Source organism: Macaca mulatta, chromosome 8 (assembly GCF_049350105.2).
Source record: "Macaca mulatta isolate MMU2019108-1 chromosome 8, T2T-MMU8v2.0, whole genome shotgun sequence".
NCBI lineage: Eukaryota > Metazoa > Chordata > Mammalia > Primates > Cercopithecidae > Macaca > Macaca mulatta.
This window is the reverse complement of record NC_133413.1, coordinates 127,933,910-127,960,288: the sequence shown is the minus strand read 5'-3', so window position 1 is coordinate 127,960,288 and position 26,379 is coordinate 127,933,910. Positions and strand designations below refer to the sequence as shown.

Sequence of the window (26,379 nt, the reverse complement as noted above, 5' to 3'; positions counted from 1 at the left end):
GTAACTTCTCAAGGAAAAACGTGTGCCTTGCTTTCAGTCTTCACCTTTTTTTCTAACATGTGCTTAAGGTTCCTGATCTGTAAAAAGGGAATAATTTAATATCTATCTCATATGATTGTTTTCATGATTTAGTGATATACTTTATATTACTACCTCTTCGTAACAGGCTGTCAATCAGTGAGTTTGAACTACTGTTGATACCGTAGTATAGAAGCTTATTCTAAGATTTGGCTTTATCTTTAATTTTATGGGTGTCACAATGAAAGCATTCATATATAAATTTAATCATTAACATATAATTATTTTGACTTCAAAAGTATTATTTCTTGCATCAAGTGTTGTTTTTTTAAAAAAGAAGTAACTGCTTGAGGCAATGTACAAAGTAAAAAGATTATTTCCTAATCTGTGGGAACTTGCAAACTACAATGAATTCTGATTCAAGCAAGGTCAACCACTATAATTGGATATCTGTGAGTGTCATAGCACTGTGCTGGGTGGGGAAAGAGGGAGAATTAATCCCATTCCCAGGAGCTTTTCATTTACTTGGGTAGGCAAAGCTTCACACACATGAAACTAAAACATTAGAGCAGAAGGCAGGTGTGATGAATCCACGAGCCCTCGGAGTTCAGGGATGACAGAAATCAGTGTGGAAAGTTCTCAGGGGCAGCAGTGGGCTTTGAGATGAATCTTGAAGGATGGTTCAGGATTTAGCCAGAAAGAAGAAAGAGGAGACAGTAGGGTATCCAGACTGAAGAAGAGGTCACACGAAGGCTGGCTTTGCCCACACATGTGATTGAGGTGAGAGGTAAAGCATCCTGAAAGGCAATTATTGCAGTTTCCTCAGTGTGTCCAAGGGAGACACACATTTGGAAAATGGCAGTGGTGATGCCATTTTCTAACTGAGTTGTTGAAATTCCAATGCTTTGCTGAAAGCAGTTGGAGAAAGTGCTGGCTTATGGGGAGGGGGAAATAAATGATTATGAATTTACTTTTAAAATCTTTAGTTTTTATCTAAATAGGGATGATATCTGACATCTACAGATCCCCTCCCCTTTTCGTGGAGGCACAGTGCTAACTCCTTAACACATTTCATCCTTGCAAATGATGGAGTTGTTTGCTAGGTAAGGCACTGGTAGATTTTTAAAGTATTTGGCTCCTGTAAATATAAACGTTCCTCAGAGCTGTTTAAAAATAAAACTTGTGTGAGAACATACTATTTGTCCCTTTTATAGAAGAGAAAATCAAGTCATAAGCAACTCGAAAATTCTGCTCAAAGGAACAGCTGGTAAGCGGCAGAGCTGGGATTCAGGCAGTTTGTCTCCAGGGTCCACATTCTCACCCTCTATTCAGGACGCAGCCATGGAAGAGGGTGAGAATGCTCTAAGATGGTATTGCCCTCCACCATCTGAAAGAAAAAGACCCTTCTCCCACGACTCCTCTCCCTCTCCCCCATAAACACAGAAAGAGTTGTAAACAAGCAAGAAAGGACACAAGACTGGTGCAAAACACTTGTTACAAAATCCTTTAAAGGTCAAGGAAAAAATAATTCTCCAAACAGAGGCCAGTAGCTTCAGGAAGCACCCCAAACTCTTTGACCTTGCTACGCCAATGGCTACAACATTGGAAGGATTGGTAAGAACTAGCCGCATGTGAGCATTGTAGGACAAAAACATGCTACTATTTAATTCAAATTCTGCCTCTGAGACTGTTTGATGCTTTAGTTATTTCTCACCTGGACTATTGTCGGTACCTTGGCAAGCCCTTTCTATTCATCTGTCATGCTTTACTCTCTATTCAAAACACAGAAACACATTTATTTTTTCCCCACCAGCTGTAACTCTCAAACCACTCTTTACTGAGGCAATTATGCCAGTTTTCTGTTTCATCAGAGAATTCAATTTAAAATTTTAGTGCCAGTGGTTAAAATACTTACTTCATACATAACTTGAAGTTTGTATGGCTTTAATTCACATTTATGTTTCTGTTCACACTTTGCATCCTTTAATTGATTTATTTGTTGGCTATGCCATCTGTAGATTTTAAGTACTGAGCTTTTGCAAATGACTTTTTCCCCCTTCTCAAAGCTGTTTTGAAAATTATTTCCCTCACCTTATCGCAATTAAAGCTGTGCTACATTCTCATCTTCCAAAGTTGAACATTTTTATAGCGTTACCTTCTTGTATCTTTATCCTAAGTTAGACTGTACAGGTCTGGGCATATACAGTAACTTTTAAACCATGTAGATACTCTCTTTGTGTGGTATCCCATGGGAAGGAGCCCTCCAGTGGGCTCTGTGGTCGCTTTATAGGCACCATGAAAACCTAAGTATCAATAGAGTAAAAGCAGTTCATTGTTTTGGGGAGTTGGTTGATGGATGTCCAATTTGTGAATGTGGAGAGGGCCTCTGATTATCCTAGGATTTATATGTATGAATAGCTCTCTTCTAGCTTATTTTCCATAGCCTTTGAGCAAAGGTTTCCAGCATGGTATGGAAACTGCTCAGAACACGATTTTTCAAAATGTCAGTGACAGATCACCTTGAAAACTATATTATATTCCATAACCTTTGAGCAGAGGTTTCCAGCATGGTAGGCCCAGCTCCTAGCCTGGTGCCTGAAGCCTGTAGGTGATCAGTAAATGGCTGTATACTGAGTAAATTACAAATACAGATTAGTTCTATTAGCAGTCTAAAACAAGATGTGGCTGGCCATGTTTAGCATGGAACAGAGAACACAGATAAATGTAGTCTTCCTTTTGACTTCACTCTACCTCTGCAGTGTCTTCAAAGTGTTATGACCTACAAGGCTGGGAGAGCACACAACGGTCCCCTCCTTTGTCTTCACTTGTATGAGTTGCCAGCTGTATGACATTATCTCTCTTACATTTTCATGAGTGGTGTGATTGTGGATGACAAGGGTGAGGGTCCTTTGCCTCTGACATCCAAGACTGTAAGATTAGTTGTGCATAGGTTTTAGACTTCTGCCTTCTTGAGGAAGTTCTTTGCTCCAGATATTTAACTATTACTTGAAAACACAATCCTTCAAGATTCTTTCCATGCCTATAAATTTATATAGAGCTATGGTTTCTACCTTGGCTCTAGGTTGGAATCAACTGGGAAGCTTAAAACACATTGATGTCTGGATCTCACCTTAGAATTCTGATTTAATTGGTCTGGGGTGTGGTTTTGGCCTAGGGAATGTTAACATTTTTTCCAGTTGATTCTAATGTGCTGCCCGGGTTAAGAACTGCTGATACAGAATATTATTGTTAAATACTCAAAAGGCCAGAACTCTATGGCATAATGTGTTTTATTTTATATCTGCCATTTTTTGAAATACTCAACAATTCTCACTAAATTGTTTAGAACAAGATTTTTCAAAATGTCAGTGACAGATCACCTGAAAAACTTGTTAAGTATGCAGATTTTTAGATCCTCACCTTAGAAATTCTGTCTCAGTACCTTTGTGGTAAATATAAAAACCGTCATTTTTAAACACACGCCCAGATGATTCTCGTAGACATTAAATCTGGAAGTATTGCCTCAAAAAGATATCTAAAAGCATTAAAACAGCTTTAAGCAATTATAACAGAGAGCATGCCACTTGGTAGTCTTGTGGTTCAGTGTCATAGAAGAATAATAAAGATCTCAAAACAGAGAAAATAAAGGTTTACCCTTTCTTTGTACATTTTCTAGCAGTTTTTGGAATGCCAATTACATACCAGCAACAGTAAGAAATTTTGAAAAAACGTATTAATTCTTTTGCATCAGTGCACAATTTCTATTTAATGTAAAAATATAAGCTTAACAAATATTAATTTAAGTAACTCTAATAACTTTAATTCTTTAGTTTAAAAAGGCATGAAGTAATTCAAGACGCTTTCGTGTTTAAACCCACCTAGAATATCTTTAAATTTAGACTTAAAATTAGTCTTTGATGAATGAGTGTTTCAAAGCATTAGACAAAAATTTAAGACATCTAGTTTTGTTGAACAAATTTAAGAACATTGAGGATAACAGACTCTTTGAGGTTTTAGGACAAGTACATATTTTAGTTTAAAGCTGAAAAACTCTTCTATCTAGCTTAAGCTTCAGTGGGAATTTAGGGAAAGAAAATGAATTACTCAAGTTGAAACTACATCAAAATGTCAAGTTAACACATTTTGGCTTGTAACAGTGCCAAGGGATCTAATGCCTGAATAATCAGAGCTGTAGATCTCTAAATCATTTTAAAGATAATGTCCTTACCAGGATGCTGGATCTTTCATTTTATTTTCCCTTAGCATTTTATTTTTCCTCTCTATGCTTTTACCCAGGCTAACCAAGACCTGACAAGATCACATAGCAATTAACTGAAACAGCTGGCAAGAAACAGCTGCAAATAAAAATGTTAGTACAGAAGTTCACAAATTCAGAAAAAAATATTAAGACTAGTAATTCCCATGATAGTCAATGATGCATTTGATTTTCTGTAAACTTTTCTTGGGCTTCTGAAAGGTTGGATAACTAGTATTATGTCTGAGATAGTATTATAACCAAGAAAGAACAACAGTGGACTGTGGTTGCCATTGTTTGTGGATTTTATTTTGCAAATTTTCCTGGTTGGCCCCCCTTTTTCTAATATTTGTTCCTTGCACAGTACACTCTTCCATAACTCCCATAGCCAATTCCTGGCCACAGGAATGGGCTTATAACCTGGATTAGTCTAATCATAGTACTCATTTATACTGTCATTGGTCCATGGGTTGGTTATATTATGTAAACTTTTTAGAGTTCATTCTAGGATTTCTCAATTTAGAGTTGGAGAAGCAACCTAGCTCTGGGCTCAGGATACAGCAAGGTGAATGGACAGTGGAAGGCCATTTTCCCCATCACTTGGAGAAAGCTGACCTACAGTGAGAGAGAATGGAACAGAGACAGACTAAAATTAGAGGTGGACACAGAATCCTGAGGGCACTGAAACTTGATTCCAATTCCTGAAGCCCTCTTTCCTGCCATTTTCTTTTATTCTGAGAGCTCTTCTCTAGCATCTTTTCTCACTGCAGGGACTGAGAAATCCCTTTGGGCTTAAGCCATTTAGAATTGGGTTCTAATATTTGCAACCAAAATTCTAACATAGAATATGAGATTATCTAGTCTCACCCATCATTTTACAGATGAGAAAACAGAGATTTTCTTGCCCAAGGGAACATATTACAATTGAATTCACCTTTCTTTGCTCCTCAATCTATTAGTATGCTCCCCCTCAAGAAAAAGTTGAAACTTTGAGAATTTGTAGGGTTCATGTATTTAATAACCCCTGCCACATTCAAATTGGTCCCAAGTAGATTTGTGAATAACTGGGTAAACCCATGTCAGTTCTGACTTGCGAGTATATCCTTTCAGAACTTGCTATAGCTTTGTAGCAGTGTGTAGTTGCATTGATTACTGTTCTACAGTAGAAATATTCCTTATAGAACCAAGGCAAAAGAACGCAATTTCCACATTCCCTCCAAGAGTTGTTTGTGGCACCCTGAATAATCGAAGTAGTTGAGTGTAATAGTTAAAACAAAAACATTAGGTTAGAACATTTTAGAACTGTCTTAGAAGTCACCAATACCAAAATACTAAATTGACAAGAGTAGCCAGCAATAGTGCACTAAATTCATAATAGTGCAAAGAATATACAGTGAAAACCTATAAAAACCCTGCATGTCCAAATAAACTAGAATATACTTAGATATTACAAAGTACCACAGTAGGTCAGACTATTAGTCCTTTTTCTTCTCCTTGCCACAGCTTCATACACCTTTTCCTTCTGCCCTTTAACTCTGAAGAGCTTCCCACTGTAGGCAGAGTCAGCGCCCCATCTAACACTGGGCTTGCTCAGACCTGCTCTGACAAATGTAAAGTTGGAGGGTCTAAAGATGCTTGCATGGTTTGTCTTGTCTTCTTGCACTCTGTCTAGGTGGGAATCTGCATAACTTAAAATGAAAAATATTTTCCAATTTTCTGAATAGCCAATATTTGCACATGCTGTAAAATTCAAAAGGTACAAAATTATATACAACGAAAAGTCATCGCCTTCTTAATTCTGATCCTCAACCACCCACTTCCCCTCCCCAGAGGATGCCTATTACGGTTTCCTGTGTTAGCTTCTAGAGAAACTTTTATAAGAAAAGCCCAAACAATATTTTTCATAGAGTTAGAACTGAGGCCAGATAGGAAAAGCCTTCTGAATCAAGCTGGAAAAGTCCTTTCTGAGAAGACTTCAACTCTTTATTTGAGAATATATTATTTGTAATATGAGAGATCAGCTCCCACAGGGAGACCTAAACAGGATTGACTACAGGCCAAAAAAACAAAAAAAACCAAAAAAACCCCAAAAAAAACACCTGTCATATAGAAGTATCTCATTTAAAATCCCTACAAATGTACTATTTCCAAAACACACTTATGATTATTTTAGGGTATACCTAAAAAATTAGGTGATTGCTTCTTAGCTTAAAGCAGAGCAGATAAGCACACAGTTGTGATTTCAATTTGTGTTGTCCTTAGATCATTAGTTTCTCTCCTTTTAGAGACAGATCATTTAAGACCAAACACTTGAAGAATATGTTAAAGATAAATTTTCATCTATTCATAGAAATATACATTTTAATTGGCTTGGCAATAAAATTGAATTTAAAAACTTGAGCTGAAATCGTAACATATCTTTAATTTTAATTTGTATACAGACTGACTGTATTTGATACTTTTATCTGCAGAAATATTTAAATATTTAGTTTTCTTCTAAAAGGTTTATTGGAATGAGTAAATCCATTAATCAAATTTAAAAACTTATTTAAAAAACTTTATTTTGCTTTAAAAAAACAATTATTCAATTCATGAAGATTAACCAAAATACAAACCCCATCAAAATTTATTACAATAATCTTTCATAAGATCAATAGCATTAAAAAAAAGTTAATGAATATTTTAAGTAAAAATCACAATGTAAAAATACAAACTTTAGTTTTAGTGACTAAAATAAAAGCAGATAAATAACCTTCTTCACAGGGAAAAAAATACTTGAGGGAAAAAAACAACGGTATAACATGTGTAAAGCAGGAAATTTAAATATCAGCTTAGTTCCTCATTGCCAACATGGCATTTATATCCCAGATGAGATTTCGTAATTGATCCATAATTTGCTTCAGCTGTTGATTCTTCTGTTTGAGTTTCTGTAGAAACAAAAGAATTTATCAAAAATGTTTCAGGAAATATAGACCATGAAGTTAGAAGATTAAAATGTCGTAAGTTAGGACTGTAATGATCCAGACAGAAATTGAGCTAAATAACCCTATAAGGCAGATGGTCTCAACCCTCTTCTGGCGTTAAATATTCGCTGACAGGGATCCTGAATTCTAAAAATTCAGCCTGCAGAGGTCTATGGCTCCAGGCCCACCCCAGGCCCTGCTTACTCTTCCACCTCCACCATATATAAATAAATAAATCAGCTAAACATTTATTTGTTTTAAAACATAAGCATACAGGTTTTCTAAGGGGCAGTATAACCTAACGGTCAAGAGCCCATACTCTAGAGCCAGATCTCTGGACGTCGTTCAGATCCTTCACTGTGATTTTTTTTTCCCCCAGGCTGCAGTGCAGTGGCACAATCTTGGCTCATTGCAACCTCAGCCTCCTGGATTCCAGCAATTCTCCTGCCTCAGCCTCCTGAGTAGCTGGAATTACAGGCGCCCACCACCACGCCCAGCTAGTGTTTCTGTATTTTTAGTAGAGACAAAGTTTTGCCATGTTGGCCAGGCTGGTCTTCTGACTTCAAGTGATCTGCCCGTCTTGGCCTCCCAAAGTGCTGGGATTACAGTCTTGAGCCACCACACCCGGCCAGATCCTTCACTATGAAACTTATAACACTGACCTACTTTTTTAACCTCCCTGTACTTTAGTTTCTACATCAGAAAAATGGAAATAATAATTGAACCTACCTCCTAAGAGTTGTTATGAGGATTAAATGATCTGATTCATGTCAAGTATTAGAATTGTGCCTGACACATAAGTAAACATTCAACAAATGTTACTGGTAGGCACAAAATGTAAACTGTTGATATAGAAAATAAAATATAATAAAAATACAATGCCTCATGCAATTGGTGTTTCAAAAGTGTGGCAGAAATCACTGTTTGCCTGTAGCATGAATTGCAATCTCCTTCTAATTCTAAAAACTGAAGACAAATGGCAGAGCAACCAAAGCAATCTTTTCTACTAAGATTTGCTGAATGCCTGAAATGTGCACGGCATGTGTCTCTGTATCTCTATACTTGAATTATACTTGACTAAGATTTGTAAACTTCTTTTTAAACATTCTTTCTTCAAATCCTATGTGGTAAATGTCTGCTTAGATAAAACAAGATAGAAATAGAGAACTTCTGGTCAGAGTGTTTACTGGTTATAATAATAATCATTATTATTCAATAACCCCTTGGAAACATTACATTTGGAGATAATATATTTAATTTTAAGACACTATATTAAACAACCTCCAGATAAATTAGTGTATGCTTATTAAAAAGAGGCCTAAAAATCTTAATTTTGATTTCATTAAAAAGCAAATTAAAATGAAGTTGCTTGTATTGCTTCTATTCAGAGTTAGGGAAGTAACAAGAAAGAGGTGGCTAAAAGGAAAGCCCAAGAAACTCTTACTGGAAAATAGAAAATCAATTTACAGAGACTCTAATAATCTTTCATAACTAAATTTAATTCACATTTGAAAAGAGAACTAGCACGATGCAGTCAGAGAAAAACATGACTATACAGTACACAGGGCTTGACTCTAAAGCTCACTCTAACACAGTCTTCAGGAAACAGAAACTGCTGGTATTTTTAGTGAATCTCCCTTGTACAAGTTTTCAGATGACCTATCTTCTATATTCTGTTATCATGAGTATGTGATAGTCTGCTATTTAAGTGGTTGTATATATCTAACAAAATTGATTCAAATTGCTGGGAAAGATGAAGAATAACCAAGCCTGTAAAGTCTTTTTCATCACAGAGACCAAGAAACCAACACTTCTGCCAGCAATCAAGAGTAGCAGCAAAACAGAGGAATATAAAAGTGCTATATTGGGAGGCTAGCAATCTCGGTCCCAGTTCCAACTTTGCCTCTAACTTGGTATTTGATCTTAGACAAATTCATTCTCCTCGGTTTTCTCGTTTATGTAATTGGATTATAAAATCTAAGGTCTCTGCCAGTTGTACTTTCTGCATACCCATACGTAAGATGACAATTGGTCATCTGGGTGGTTAAAAAGAGACTTTATAATCAATATCAACTCAGGGCTTGCAGCTGGCTATCACAATGGTTTCACCATTGAAATAAATGTATAACCTACCAATAAGACTACTTTCAAGAATCCTCATTTGGAAATATACATTCTGGTACTCTTTTTAATTTAAGCCTCATAATTTTTTTTAAAAAGAAAAAGAACTAGAATGTGTAGGGTATTTTCAAGATAATATTCAAAACTAGGGAATAGAAAATTTTTAAATAATTAACATATAAGGCTCTTGGGATAGCATTTCTCAAAGATGCCACAAAGTTTTAAATATAAAAAATTAGCATACAAATAAAATATCCAGAGTCAAAACATGTCATAAAAATGATCAACAGCAAAGCTGACACTTATGCTTATTAGTGGCTAAACTGTAAATAAATTTTCATGACACGATATAGGATTTAATATATGTATCTTGCCACTGATTGATTTTAACAGAGGTTGACAGCTGCTATTTTCAAAATCCATCAGCTGTGCCCAATTTCGTACATTAACAGGTGAATGTGTAAGTAGACTAAATACTTAAAAAATGTTTCTGCTAACTCATACCATGTAATTTAATATTCACACAAAAGCTGTGACACTTGACAAAAAATGCTTTACTTTCTAAATGCATGGACTCAATTATGTCAATCTTGTAGTAAATACTACCTACTATCTTTTTCAATTTCATTTTCCCATCAAGAAAATAGCCTTAAGCAAAATAAAACTCATTCTGATGCCCCCAAAGCAAGCTTGTCCAACTGTGGCCTGCAGGCCGCATGTGGCCCCGATCGTCTGTGAGTGTAGCCCAATACAAATTCGTAAGCTTTCTTAAAACATTATGAGATTTTTTGGGGGGGCTTATCAGCTATCATTAACGTTAGTATAGTTTATGTGTGGCCCAAAACAATTCTTACAATGTGGCCCAGGGAAGTCAAAAGATTGGCCACCCCCGCACCTAAAAAATGTGGTCTCAAACAAGTATCCATCCTTTACTTGGGTATTCGGCTTAAGGATTCCAGGATATATTAAGAGAAAATGAAAGTATTTAAATAAACCACGAATTTGACTATTAAAACCAGCCATATTGTCTTATGATGATTTACATCAAATACTGACTACAAATCGTGTGCCTCAAAGTTTCATGGCATTAGGATAGTTATTGGTGGTTTTTGCATTGTTAGAAACCAGACAGACCGTAAGGACCAAATAGTAAACACACCATCAGTATGCTCTTCTGCACAATTTCAAGTACACAATGATATGATAATGTTTTGAAAACGACTAAGTGAGGGTCAACTGAGGGGTATATAAATTTACTTATTTTATGTAGCTTATTTAGAACAAAAAGAAGATATGCATTGTAGTAAAATTCTGAATATTTTTAATTGAATGCAAAGAATATAATTTTATTACAGATTACACAGCTCTATAAAGCAACTTAGTTATTTAATACGACCAAATGCCAATGTATTAAAAATATGGCACAATGCTTTTGTTTCTGTAAATATTCATTAAAACATGAAATGGGAACATGAAACAGGTGCTGCTTTGTTTCCACTGGAGTCTTATGTTCTCCAAGAAGAAACTTGTCCACTCATGTGAAATGAGTATATAGCAGATAACACATCCAGCTGGTTCATGGAAGAAATTCTGGTACTGAGCACAATGCCTGGCAGAGAGCAGGCACACAAGTATTTAAATATTTTCATGTTTGAAGAAAAAATAACAAAAGCCAAATCAAAAAGCTTCTCCCAAAACCTACAAGAATGGAAAAAAAATATGCAAGTAAACAAAAATTATTGGCAATCATTTCAAAACTTTTTTTTGTTTAAATAACTCCTCTTAGTATAAAAAAAGATATTTAATAATGGCCATTATTAAAAACTATGCATTTTTATACTCCATACCATAATAGGTAAGAAGTATTTTCAGTGTTTTAGTGTTACTAGCTAAGATTCTGTGAACTTTAAAAATCTATCACCTACTAACTGCATGAACTAAAAAAAAGCAAACCTATGTTTACATAAGAATATGGATTAACATAATTGACAGAGACAAAAACTTAAGTTTATGAATGTAGTTATTTATAAATAGTTGTCAAATCAATGAACTGTTTATTTTTAATAGCATCTATGTGGTTAAATAATCAGATCAGGACATTATCATCTATAGCCAGTTTTCACTATGAGAAACACCCTCAGGTGTGTATGCCATTAAGAAAAAAAAAAGATGTATCAGCCGGGTGCAGTGGTTCAGGCCTGTAATCCCAGCACTTTGGGAGGCTGAGGTGGGTGGATCACGATGTCAAGAGTTCAACAGCGCCTGACCAACACGGTGAAATCCCATTACCACTAAAAACACAAAAAAATTAGCTAGGCATGGTGATGGATGCCTGTAATCCCAGCTACTCAGGAGGCTGAGGCAGGAGAATCGCTTGAACTCAGGAGGCAGAGGTTGCAGTGAGCCAAGATCGTGCCACTGCACTCCAGCCTGGGTGACAGAGAGAGACTTTGTCTCCAAAAAAAAAAAAAAAAAAAAAATATATATATATATATATATATATATGGATCATGAGCTCAATATTTTAAAAATTAAACATTTTAATCATATATTTTAATCTTATATTCTAGAATGGAGACACAGAGCTTAAATAAGTTGAAGGAAAAGAATGAAATACAACTGTTTGAGGGAAACAATTACATAGGTGGGTCCAGAAGAGAGAGGCTGTAGAGAGCTAAATTCTCATGTGGAGAAAGTCCTTTTATACTTCATATCCTTGTATCAATTATGTCCTTTACTTAAAATCCACAAAACTCTATGTCAGTAGCTAGTGTTAACTGTACATAAGATTATTCCATTAACAGAATATGCTACATTTAATTCACATTTATAATTTTTTTAAAGGAATGAATTAAAAACCCCTTTTGGTAAACAACAACAACAACAACAAAATACTTGTTTGCTTTTTAGCAGTTAATTTTATTCTCTTCTTCCTTCTTTATTTGCGATTTAAATTTAAGTTAACCAAATGTTAGCCCTCTTCCATCTTTTCCCTCTGCCCACCACCTAATCCTTCAGTGCTTTCTCAAAATATAGATAGAAGAATTCATACAAAGAGAGTTATGAGGTCATCAAATGAGTTCTTCCCCATGATACTCAAGAAGGTACTTTCCCTCTAACTTGTCCTTTAAAAAGCAATTCCCACAGAAATAGAGTTTAGCTTTAAACCTGGTTTATTTAAAATACCTAAACTGATTCTTTTCTCTTTGTAACAACCCATCAGTTTGATATCACGTTAACTAAAATATGTTTTATACTGAAGTTAAAAGCACTTAGAACAGATCCAAGTCATTTAATCAAAGGAAGAGATCTCAATGTCAGAAGTAAAAATGGGGAAAAAAATTTAAAACACTTTCATTCCATAAGCATACACAAACTTTCAGAAACTTTGTGTATCTATTGAGTGTGTGGCAGGAGAGGAATAAAAAAAGCTATGAACTGATGCAAGGAAAAGTGATTAGAAAGGACACAACAGCAGATGCAAGGTAAATTTTAAGATGAAAAGTAAAGAGGGAGTGGTCAGTGACTCAGAGAAGGCCTGGGCATGCAAGAGGGATGCCACTGAGAATAGGCCTGATCCACCATGGAGAACCACAGACAGAGACCATCTCAGAGGCACTAGCTGAGCCCTGGGGATGAAAACTAGAGGAATGGTTAAAAGATTGACTATCTAGTCATTTAAAGAAAAAGTCTGCCAAACCCTACATTAGATTATGGAATGCCTTCAAATTTCTGAGGAAACGTAACTTACAACATAGAATTTTATAGCCAGCCAAACTATGAACTGGACAAATACGTAAGGACTCAAAATTTAAGTGTCTGCATTCCTTCTAAAGAAGTCACTGATGTATGCACATTACCAACAAGGAAGAAAACCAAGAAAGAGGAAGACATGAGCTGAAGAAATAATGAAACCAACAGAAGAGGTGAAGGAAAGTCCCAGAGCTAAAAAGCAGGCCTAACCAGCATTTCATCCAGACCTATAAGACCAAAGAAAACTTGGGAGGGTGGGATGAGAACCACGAAACTGTCTAATGATTCTGACTCTGTGGAAAATTAGAAAATAGTACTGAGATGCTATCATAGATGCACAAAAAACTAACTAAAATTTTAGAAAATTAAAGAGGTAAGAATTAACTTCAGAAAAACAAAAAACTATTCAACCAAGGAAATGTGACCCTAGTTTACTATGTGGTTTAGCAATAAACAATACTTACGAAGCCATAATTATATGACACAGGTTATTTACTGAACCCCAAATATGATATAACTGCACTGAAAGGTTTGAGGGAAACAATTATGTAGGTGGGTCCAGGAGAGAGAGGCTGTAGAGAGCTAAATCCTCACGTGGAGAAAGAAGTCCTTGTATACATCATATCCTTGTTTCAATTATATCCTTTACTTAAAATCCACAAAACTCTATGTCAGTAGCTAGTAAGAATTTTTTCGGTTACATGCTGCCAAAGAATTACCATATTTTGATTATAAACAAGAACTTTTAAAAGTCAAAGACACGTTATTTCTAAGTTATCAAATTGGGAAAAAAGAGAAACTTCATGAAAATTGAAGAGAAATGTAAATTTAGAAAAAGTATCTTTCTGAATTTATACAACTTTATTTTTTACAAAATATTATAAAATCCTCTATGGTACAGAACAAACTATATTTACATTAGTTACACATGTGGTACTCTGAAACCAAAGTTATTATTATAATGGTGTTTTATTTATATACATATTTAATTATATTTTATAAAAAAAATCCGTATTAGAGAAAAATAAGCAGAACACATTTATTGAGGTAATACATATTTTATCAACAGAAACATATAACACGTCTTAATAAATGAATGTCTCATATATCTAGACTATCAAATACCAGTTATTTTTCAAGATCTAAACTAAAAGTCCCCAGTCTCTTCCTCACCCTCTACCAATTTTTTACTGTGAGTTTTTTATTATGATTGTCATTCATTACAATCAGATTTTTTGGAAATAGTTTTCTAAATAGGTATTTCACCTTCTAAAGAAGTTGCAAAATTTTATTTTATAAAATCTATCCATCTTTTTCCTTTCTTCCGAGTTTTAAAATACTTAAAAAATTATCCAATATTTTGTTTTGCAGGTCTTATTTTCAACTCTGAAATTCATTTTGATATATGGTGTAATGTAAAAAGCTAGCTTAATTTCGCCCCCAAAGTTTCTATTTCTAAAGACTAATTTTTCACACAAGCCCTCTTCTGTCATATTAAATTCTCATGTACAATGAGAAGGCTGTTTTTCTGGCTAGATTATTTTACTAATCTGCCTATTCTTGTGCCAGTATTACACACCTAATTACCATTTGTATAATATGCCTCATATTACAGTTTAATTTTTGAAGCTAAGAATTCTGCTTTATTAGTCATACTTATCAACATTTTCTTTGATATTTTTGTATACTTTCAAGAAAAAAATCCCATTTGGGTTTTATCTGGATCTGTTTATTGATTGGTATTGCACTACAATCCTATTATTTTTGCATGCTTTATTATTAGGATTTGGATTGTTACTGTATTAAAACTGTGAAGTAATCAAGACTGGTGTTTTTATAATATGTATTGCTCATCCAAGAACTTTATATGTTCTTTTAATCATTCAAAGCTTCCTTTACGTATCTTAATAAGTTTATTCACACACATGATTGACATAATTCCTATCTACTAAATATGAATTGTTATAAGAGTCAATAGAATCTTATACTCTAACAGGTTTACAGCATTATAAGAGCATGGTATCAGTCTTGTCTTAGACCCTTTTACGGAACTCTTATAGACTAGTTGTTCATCAGTTGAGTTTCTTTGATCATTCTAACAAGCTCATACATAGTAACTCCTGTTTCCCAGCTGTCATTTATTCACTGTCTTTTTGTACTGGCTATAACTTCTAAAATAATATTAAACATAGTGGTATAAAGCATCTTATTTCATGCTTGTTTTTAATAAGGATATTTCTATATTTCACCTTATGAAAAATGTTGGCTATTTATCTAAAAGAAAAAGATAAAAAAAAAAAAAAACACTGTCTTGCTAATAGTTTTAAGTGTCCTTTGAATCAGCAACAGTATTGAATTTTATCTGATGTCTTTTTGACATGTGAGAAAATCTTTTTCCAAGGTAGTCTACTGACATCATGTATTATACATACAAATTGAACTATAAAATCTTATATACCTCAGAAGACTCTTTGGCTGTGGTGGATTATTAATACACTGGCGAGTTCTATTAATTAGAATTAAGAATTTCAGGAAGGGGCAATCTATATTTGTCACTGAAAGAGTGAAGCTGATAGTTGTATTCACTGTGCTATGTCCAGTAGATTTTGCTAAGCTGGGGCCACATTTCCACCACAGAATGAACAGACACCTTTCCCTATTTCTCTCTGTTTCACAAGAACTATTTGAACATTATCTTCCGAACTTCTGAAAGTATTCAGCGATAAATAATTCCAGTTAGAAGTTTTTGGTGGGGTTGGAGTAGAATAATGCTGGGATAGTTCTCTAAATTTTTTATTCAGGTGTTGAGACATTCACATTTCATATTTGTAAATTTTTATCATTTGCTGCTCCAAAAATGCTATAAGCTAGAAAGATAGAATTCTGCCCAGAAAAGAAAAAAGTAAATGGATTGTGACTAAGTGTCTAAAGAGCTCTTCTAAGAGCTTTATCGAATGAATTTTGCAATTTCTCTTCTGACTATTCAGACAGCATTTCTGCTTACCTTTCAGTTCTTGGCTGTATTCTCAATAGGTTAAGTTTGCCACAGAAACGACTTCATGTAATTTGATAATTCAAATTATGTTTTGGAGTTACATCAGACTCCCTAGTAATTTTTATCAATAACTCTAAAACGTAAAATGTAAAAACTAACAACTCACTTTATTTACTTCAGCAATTTCTCGCCTCTCTTCACTAGCAAAACGAGGTGGGCCAGCCCGATCATCATTCTTTGAGCCATCTTCTTCCACATATGGAATAAGTTGCTGGGAATGATTAACAAAAATTAAAAGTCAAAAATATAATTCAAGTTTTCTAATCACTGGTATAGAGAATATATCAGATTAAAGTCAATTTTTATAGTTTTATTTGTATAAAAATAAATTTCAATTCAGGTGATAGCCTGAAATAAGAGCTTTAATAGTTGACCATTTCAATGCATTCTACACAATACCCTTTCAGGTTTCTTTTGCAAAACAGCCTTTATAACATTGGTTGTCATGTATAACTAAACAATACTTCCAGCAGGAAGATGGGAGAAGTAACAAAAAATAAAATAAAATAAAATAAAATTAAAATTAAAACCCTACTCATTCAATTAGCAAATATTTAATTATGAAACACTATAAAACTAATGCCAAACAAGATGTGATTCTTGCCCCTAAGAGATTTGTAGTCTATTGAGATAGATAAAACAGGCTTTCCTTCATCTGTAATAAAAAGAAAAGAACTTCACGGATCTGTATTATATAAATGTCATTAACTTGCAAACTAAAACTTCAGAGTCTATGCAAACTTCTAGATGTCTTAAGTTTTTTCAGTTGTGAGAACTTTTTTTTTGTAGGAGAAACAAATTTATATAGCAATGAAACTTCCAGCAGAATCATAATTAAGTATGCACGGTTAGTGATGGAATTTACCTCATAAGTGACAGACTTCAGGAATCACCTAGCCTCTACTACTGTGTATTAAAAATGCAGGAATAGGCCAAAGGTAAATGACTGGTAAAAACTAGGATTCACCTGATAAAACTTCTTAAAATTCTTGAGACATATATAAATTCACCCATGTCTACATTCTCCTTTTCTTTGTTTTCTCTCTCTCAATGCAGAGCTGTCCTTCCTCCTGAAGACGATTAGTCTCCATCCCTGTGGCCTGATTGCCTTCCTGTCTTCATTATTTATACACCCTTCTCCCAACCTCTCCCTACAGCTTTCTTCCTTTATTATTCTAACATGTTCCTGTCTCTTCTATTTGGGGAGAAGCTCCTCTTCCCCCTGCAAACCTTCGATTCCATCTCTCCTTCCATCTGCTGCTTTCCTCTCTTATTTTTTTCAAAGCTTCTTGAAAGACTGATACCCACTTGCTGGCTCCAGCTTCTTATTTCCTGTTTAATCTTCACCTGACTGTGATCAGACTTCGTGCTGCTACGATTTCACTGAAGCTCTACTCAAATATCCTAACAATTTTCATCTAGCAAAATCTACTGGACAGTTTTCATTCCTGATTTTCCTTGACCTTTCTGCAGCATCTGACAATGCAGGCCACATTTCTGATCTTTCTCCCACATCTCTGACCCCTTCTTTTTAGGCATTTTTGCAGTTTAATTTTTCTCTGGTCATCTTTACCAGCTTCCTTTGGTGGTAGAGAAATAATTTGTTAACAGGAAAGGGTCACTTATAGAAATGTATGCCTAATTAACCAAATAGGTGGGACCCAAGATGAAATTTAGAGAGTACATTTTTTAAAATACAGTGATTCCACTGGGCCAAATATAAAATCTAAATTAATAATAATAAAAATAATATTTTATCTGTAAAGTACTTCATGAAAACCACCTTAAAAGTATATGATACTATTAAAATTCCTACTAAAAATATTCCTGACTTATTTAAAAGGAGACACTGATAGCAATAAAAATTGCCACAGAAAACCATTTCTTCCTAACAACAAAAATTACTACAAGCCTGTCAAAGTCTACAAGAAATTATTAATGTAAAAATATAGTAGTATTTTATGCATATATATCACATTTTCATCTTCTGTGGTCAAAAGTAAAACCAATAAAATTCAAAACCTGGAAATATTGCTAAGAGAGAGAGGCAAAAGAGTAACAACTGTCTTGACACTAATTCACACCTTATATTCATCCTCCCTCTATCACAAAAAATTACCTCGACTGGAATGGGATCCATCCCACCACAGTTTTCATTGCATTTGTCATATACCAATCTCAGCTTCCTGAAGAGAACTGAAAGTTGGCGAAGATTATCCTGTAGCTTTGTTAACCGGTCTTGATATGTTCCAGTGTGGTAAGTGACACCATTTGGCAGCTTATCAGGAAAAATAAAGAATAAAAATATAAAGTAATGAAAAAAAAATCAAGATTTTCTATAAGTAAAGCCAATAAACAGAAACAATTTTTAGGCAATGCATAGATGTAAGCTGTCCCTCACAACTGATCAAGTTCAATTTTAAGAATGTAAGAGTAATGCACACCCATTTATTAACAACTTGGCATACTCTTTCACTGCTATAAAACAGACCTAGAAAAACTCTGTAATAAACCCTGACTTGGAATACTTTTTCCCCTTTAATTTTTGAAGTGTAACTTTAAAAAGAGTGTACAATTTTAATGTTACTATTATATAAATGCAGCATGCTGCTGACCTCAACCAAGAAGTTAAAAACAAAGTACAGTTAAAAACACACACACAAAAGTGAATCTTACGATATTCTAGTGGAAGAAAATGAAAAACATATGGCAGGTATTGCAAAAATATTCTCAAAATACCTTAACTCTGACAAGATAATTCAGATGCTTAAAGCACACATTAAAATATAAACCTGTCATTTAAAATTTTACTTAAAAAAATCAATAGCAGGAGATATGGGTGCCACCTGTACTTGAACACCATTAATAAATTATTAAAAGTAACTGCTATGATCATAACTCGGTCTTAGATATTGATATAATTTTAATTCAGGAATTTTATCAAGAGAAGAAAAGTATATATTTAAATAATAAAAAAAAAGACAGGTAAACAAAAATCGACTATTTAGAATTTATAACTAAATATGTACTTGTGCATTGCTGAAACTCATGAACAAAATCTTTCTCTGTACAGCCGTAGAATATTTTATTCCCACAATTTGATCTGTGGCATCACCCTAATACTTGAATCAATAATATTTATAGAGTACCACATTTTCTAGTATTCAGGCATTTTAATTGTAGGAATTCACATGTATACCTATTTGAGGATTTGAATCAGGTGATTTAAAAACAAAGGAACTATCTACTATCTAATAGCTAGGCAATCAGTCCAGTCTTTCTAAGCCTCAGTTTGCATTTTTTTTTTCTTTTTTAAACACATGAGGTAGGAATGCCAAAAAAAAAGAAAAAGAAAAAGAAAAGCATGATACAATGTTTGGAGTGAAAAAAAAAAACACAGGACATATAATGATTAAAACCAGAAACATGAAAAAAGACTGAAAAGCCCTATATGTAGTTGATAAAAGATGTGTAAGATAAATAGGCTTGAATAATTTATTTTCTTCTTTTCTCATACTTCTAAATTTCCTGTAATGTTATGGTATATGAGTTAAGGAGATGGATCTCCTCAAATTATTTGAGGTGTGATATTATTGGGATTTTCAGAAATTCTCAAGCATTAAAACACTCTACAATGTCTCAAAGAAATGTGATAAAATATCAAAGGCTGAACTAGTCAAAACATTTTAAAGGAGAAAGACATTAAGGGTTCATTTCTCAGTACAATATAAGCTTTCTCCTCATGAACTCTCAGTTTATGAAATTCCACAGACACTAACTAGAAATTCAGATAAAAGTTTAAGTGGATCCTTGCTTTCTTGTTTAGGTGACAAAAAGGAGCGTGATGATTATGTCTTGCCTAGAACAGCATTCTGTATCTTTATTATGGCATTATGAGGTTTAATACTTTGCCCATATTTTCTACTTAGTAAAGACTGGAACTTAAGTTTATATTACCATATTTCGCATAGTACACACACACAGAAGGCTTTAAAGTACAGTGTGAATTATTTTACTTTAGTGAGTTATTTTACCCATAAATCTATACTTAAAATTTATTAAGATGTATTATATAAAATAACTCTTAATAAATACTGTCATAAAGAAAACAAAAATCCTTTTGAAATGCAAAGAATCACGCTTCCCAAATTTGCTGACTTAGAAAGATATTAGATGTTAAATCTAATATCCAAACTTACCAACTTAATTTACTAAATCATTAAAAAAAAATACCACACACCTTTAATGTGTCAGCACTGTTCTAGAAGCTGGGATACAGCAGTAAACATGAGAGAGAGAAGGTTCCCATAGCACAGAGTATACACGGTAAAAATGTCTAAGATCCCTTGGTATATACCGTGGTGTAGCTGTTCAGCTGAAAAGCTCATCAATAACCATCTCACTCATGAGTGTGGATGAAAACCCATAAATACATGATCCATATTCATAGACACTAAGAAGGCATTCAACTAAATTCAACATCCATTTTAAAAATCAATATAAAACTCAATAAAAAATCCTCAATGTGTGATAACATACATTTATTTCAGTTAAAAAGTCAGCACCATGATTAACGTGGAATCATTAGAAGCATTCCACCTAAGGTCAGAAACAGAAAAGGATGTCTACTAAGATGCTAATTCTATAAGTAAGTGAACACTGTTCTGGAAGCACTAGCCGATGCAATTAGAGAAGAAAGAGAAAAAAAATGTTGAAATATTAAAAAGAAAGCATCATAATCTATCTACAAATAATATGATAAAGTGCTACTAAAAATAAAAGAATTCCATAAGGAAGTAGGTCCAAAGAGAAAGCAATAGCTCTGCTTTCATCTATAACACAAACAAAAACATGGGAAAAGAAGACCCCATTTACAATGGCAACAGAAAAGATAAAATATCTGGAAGAAAACTTTTAAAATCTCAAGATAAAAATGAAAACTTAAGATACCTTATAGGAAAACAGAATAAGAATACTCCATGTTCTTGGTTAGTAAAGAACTAAAAGTCAACATCATAGCGATGTCAAGTCTTTCTAGGCTGAATGATCCTAATAAAAATGCTAACAGGTTTTTTCTTAGAATAAACTGATTCTAAAATACATGTGGAAAAATAAGCAAGAATAGCCAGGGAAATTCTGAAAAAGTAAGTGTAAACACATTATACATCCTGACAAATTATAAGAATGTTTTGCATTAATACATAAAAGATAGGCAGCTACGTGGAATAGAACATCCAGAAACAAATTCACTTATATAAAAGCTACCTGAAATCACTGGAAGAAGCAAGTGAATTATTCAGTGAACCCTTTGAAAAAGTTAGGGCTAGGCCCAGACCTCACATTTTATAGGATAAATTCCATAAGGATCAGAGTTTTAAATGTAAAGACTGAAATTTTAAAAATTATAGAATTCTAATTTGAGTGGGGAAGACCTTTCTAACTAGGCATAAAGCCTAGAAGTCCTAAAAGACTAATACATTCAACTTCTTAAAAAAAAAAAAAAAAAAAAAGCATGGCAAAACTACCAGTAGCAGAGCCAAAGGTAAAAGACTGGGGGAAAAAAATAACTGCAAGTTGTATCACACAGAGCAGGTTTCTCTAGTATGTAAATAGCTAAATCCTACAATTATGATAGGTAAAAAAGACAAACAAATGGGTAAACAGTAAGTGATTTAGCAGGAAAAAAATATAAATGATTCAAATATTTTAAAGGATGTTCAAACTCAGTCAAACTAGGAGAAATGTGAAGTAGAATTTTCACCTATCGAGTGATCAAAGATCCAAAAAAGATACAACTCACTGTGCTGGTCTTAGGCCATAGCATAAATTAGTACAATCTCTGTGGAGGACAATTCATCGAAATATGTCTAATTACAAAAGCACATAGCTATTTCTAAAAACGTATCCTACAGGTATAAGTGCAAATTTGTGTAGGAGGTTATTTGCTGCAGCCTAACAGGGAAAGATGAAAAACAGCCAAATGCCCTCACTAGAGAACTGGTTTAACAAATTATTGTATTTCCACACAGTGTGAACTATACACTATAAAAAGGAAAAGGGAGTATTTGCTGTACGGATATGAATAAATTCCAGAATATATCAACTGAAAAAAGCAAGATACAAAATGGTTATGTATAATATGCTATTATCTGTGCAAAAAAGGGAAAAATGAAATAATATACATAAACATTTGCTTAACACGCAGAGAATATCTGGAAAGATACACAAAAATAGGAAGAATCACTCACAGCCACTGCCTGTGGAAAGGAGTTAGGTACATAGTATAAGAGAGAGGAATGGGAGGGAAAATGTTCATTGCACTGTCCTTTTCTATTCCTGAGTTCTGAATGTACTATGTATTTAAAAAATTAAAGATTCAAAGAATAACAAACAAAACAAAAGCAATAGTATCTTCCACAAGGACTCTTAATCTGAGATTTAAGGATACTTGGGGAGTATCCCTAAATCTTCCTTTAACCCCTGAAATTTTCAAAATGCATGTGTATGTGTATTTTTCTCTGAAGAGAGTTTACAGTTTTCATCAGACTCTCAAGTGGCTAACAGACATCTAGTGTGTACCAGGAACCACTTCTTTAAAACAAACGCTTAGAAAAATTCTTAGCAGTCTGTATTCACAGCAGTTTACTCTCATAGATCAATAATACAGAGGATTATTTAAAAATGTGAATGCTAAAAATGTATTAACAAATCACTAGGTTATATGTAGTTAAGAATATCCTGTTTCTATCACCTCTTCTAGTTTTTTGGAAATGAAGGAGCCCATTGTTATCTTTTCAGCCAATTATGATAGGCCCCAAAGGGTCTTAGATGAGTGACCACAGAATTTCACAAAATGAAAAGCACACATATAATTATCATAGTCCCTCAAAAGCTGGCTTTGGGCCCCAGACCCTACAGCCGCCGAAATGTTGAAGCTTAAGAAGAAATGTATTGAGACGGAGTCTCACTCTGTCGCCCAGGCTGGAGTGCAATGGCGTGATCTTGGCTCACTGCAACCTCTGCCTCCCGGGTTCAAGCGATTCTCCTGCCCCAGCCTCCTGAGTAGCTGGGATTATAGGCGCGTGCCTCCACGCCCAGCTAATTTTTGTATTTTTAGTAGAGATGGGGTTTCACCTTGTTGGCTAAGCTGGTCTCGAATTCCTCACCTCGTGATCCGCCCACTTTCGCCTCTCAAAGTGCTAGGCTTACATGAGTGAGCCGCTGCGCCCAGCCTATGAACTCCTTTTTAAGGAGGGAGTCATGGTGGCCAAGAAGGATTCCACATGCCTAAGCATCCGGAGCTGGCAAACAAGAATGTGTCCAACCTTCATGTCATGAAGGCCCTGCAGTCTCTCAAGTCCTGAGGCTACGTGAAGGAACAGTTTGCCTGGAGACATTTCTACTGGTACCTTACCAATGAGGGAATCCAGTATCTCCGTGATTACCTTCATCTGCCCTGGGAGATTGCTCCTGCCACCCTGTGCGGCAGTCGTCCAGAGACTGGCAGGCCTCGGCCTAAAGGTCTGGAGGGTGAGCAACCTGCAAACTCACAAGAGGGGACGCCGACAGACATACCTACAGACGGAGTGCCCGTGTCGCCTCGTGCCGGCAAGAAAGCCGAGACTGGGGCTGGGTCAGTAACCGAATTCCAGTTTAGAGGCGGATTTGGTCGTGGACGTGGTCAGCCACCTCAGTAAAATTGGAGAGGATTATTTTGCATTGAATAAACTTACAGACAAAAAAACTGAAAAAAAAAAAAAAAAAGTTGGCTTTGAATGCAGGTCCACATGTAATCTAGTTATTGATAAAATACTTTTTTTGAAAAAGCTTAGTTCTTTCTGTGTAGAACATGAACCTGTATTATATCTTTTAATAATGCACATTGACAGCAAGTTAGTATTAAAAAGAGGTTACTAGGAAGAGCTATTAGTCATGTGTGATGTTGGGTAATTTATTTTTTCCTCTTGTTAAGCCTCAGTTTCCTTCACTGTAAAATAGGGATAAAAATACTCCTTAAAACTGCTCCTATAACAGTGTACCTGACCAAGGAAAGTACTTCATAAGTGTTAGGTATTATTCAGTGCTTTGCATATAACAGGACAAAAATTTTTTTAAATATGCTAAATTCTGAGACATTATTTAATCCGCACCTTATTCATTCTAGATATGAATCTATTCATTTTTTTAATTATTGCCAAAGAATGTCATAATTTCTCCTGGATTTCCTTTGTACTATATTTCACATAGTCTTAAAAATTTCCACAAAACTGAATTACTCTTATAATCAGGAGGAAAAAAAAAAAATCTTGACCAGTTTAAAAAAAAAAAAAGCAATAAAACACATTTTTGGACAACCACAGAAATAAGAGCTGTAAGATTTTGAAAACCTGGGTGTCAAATCTACCCTACCACTGACTAGGTTTGGGCAAGTCACTTTACTTCTCTGAAGTACAGAATCTTCTTCTTAAAACAAGAATAATATCTACTACATGTAGTGGGTAACATAAACAAGCATTAAAAATGGGTCAGCAAAATAGTGCTGGAACAATTGGATATCCAAATGCAAAACAATGAATTTGGATCCGTATCTGCCACTATGTATATATATTTAAAAACTCACAAAACTAAATATAGGTTGTAGACCTAAATATAAAACCTGAAACTACAAAACTTATAGAAGAAAACAGAAACCCTTTGTCACCCTGGGTTAGGCAAAGATTTCTTAGGTATGACACCAAAAGCAAAATCTATAAAAGAATGTATCAGTAAGCTGGATTTCATCAAAATTAAAAATGTCTGTTCTTCAAAAGATAATATTAAGAGAGCAAAAAGGCAGGATAGACTGGGAGAAGTATTTGGAAAGCATCAAGACACAACAGGTGTTGATGAGGATGAGGAGAAACGAGAACCGTTAAACAGCAATGTTTACATTCCCACTAGCAATAATTGGGAGGTAAAATGGCTCAGGCCACTTTGGAAAAGTTTCTTAAAGTATTAAACAGACATGTATCGCATGATCCAGCAATTCCACTCCTGAATCTGTCCAAGAGAAATGACACATATGTTCACACAAAAATTTGTCAGCAAAAGTTCATAGCATTATTTATAACAACCAGAAAGTGGAAACAACCCAAATGTCCATCAACAGAAGAAAAGGTAAGCAAATGGTGATATATTGATACAATGGAACATTACTCAGCAATAAAAAGGAAATTATTGATGCATGCTTAGTGAAGGATCTCAGACCAAAAAAGCTCACATACTGTAGACTCCATTTATATAAAACTCTAGCAAATGCAAATTAATTTATGATTACAGAAAGCAGATCAATGGTTGCTTAGCGATGGAAGGTGGGAGGCGAAGATGTCAGAGGGGTATGAAGAAACTTTCTGGGGTGATGTGTATGTTCACTATTTTGATTGTGATGATAATTTCACAAGTATACACAGTACAGTACATATATATGTTAAAACTTTAGGTGAGTGTAGTTTACTGTATATTAACTATGCCAAAAAAAAAAAGGAGGACTGTTTTTTAAAAATATAATGTAAATTCTTCAACTCCTTGGACCTCCCCAGAAGAAATGCTGGAAAAAACATTTAAAGCAACCTAAAGAGGGAAGTGGAGTGCGACCCCATCTTTACCTTGAAAGGTGCAAGAGTTTACATGGTAACTAAACAGCTCGATCGAATAAAAAAAAATTGGCTTCAATTATGCAGAAATCTGGTCTGGAAAAACATCACCTCTACAGCTCCGACTTTTGGGGACACTCCTGAGTATGAATGGGGGTGACCCTACACCTAAGGTTTGCCCAGGGCAGCCCAGTTGACATCCACGGGCCCGAGGTAACCAGGAAACCAGCGCCCCTTTCCCTCCCAGCTGCATCTCGCTGGCCCTGCGCGCCCGCCTTCCTACCTGCATGTTCCTCAGGAGCTGGAAGATCTCCATGGTGCGGTACACGATGTCCTGCACCGTCTCCTGCCCGATGCGGCACAGCGACGCCGTGTTGACCTCCCGGGCGGCCTGCTGGGCCTGGGGCCCGGCGAAGGGCCCGGGCGCCATCCCCGACGCGGCCAACGGAGGGGTGGACATGGCGCGGCTGCAGCTTCAGGCCCGTCAGGGGTCCGCCCGGAATTGGGAGGCTGTGGGGCCTCAGAGTTGGAACCAGCTTGAGAGACCCTCCGCGGCCCGATTTCAAAACAGCGGCCGCGACT

The 26,379-nt window shown here is 35.0% G+C and overlaps 1 protein-coding gene and 1 pseudogene across 1 annotated transcript; one reads left to right on the top strand and one right to left on the bottom strand.

The window, feature by feature from the left end:
* Positions 1-7,070: 7,070 nt before the first annotated feature.
* MED30 (mediator complex subunit 30) lies at positions 7,071-26,354 on the bottom strand. Its single transcript, NM_001266097.1, is given in 4 exon segments — positions 7,071-7,200; positions 16,272-16,376; positions 18,285-18,443; positions 26,081-26,354. Coding segments are annotated over 4 exon segments (537 nt in total). The 5' UTR covers positions 26,258-26,354; the 3' UTR covers positions 7,071-7,104.
* LOC106999910 (small ribosomal subunit protein eS10 pseudogene) lies at positions 23,375-23,906 on the top strand (annotated as a pseudogene).
* Positions 26,355-26,379: the final 25 nt, after the last annotated feature.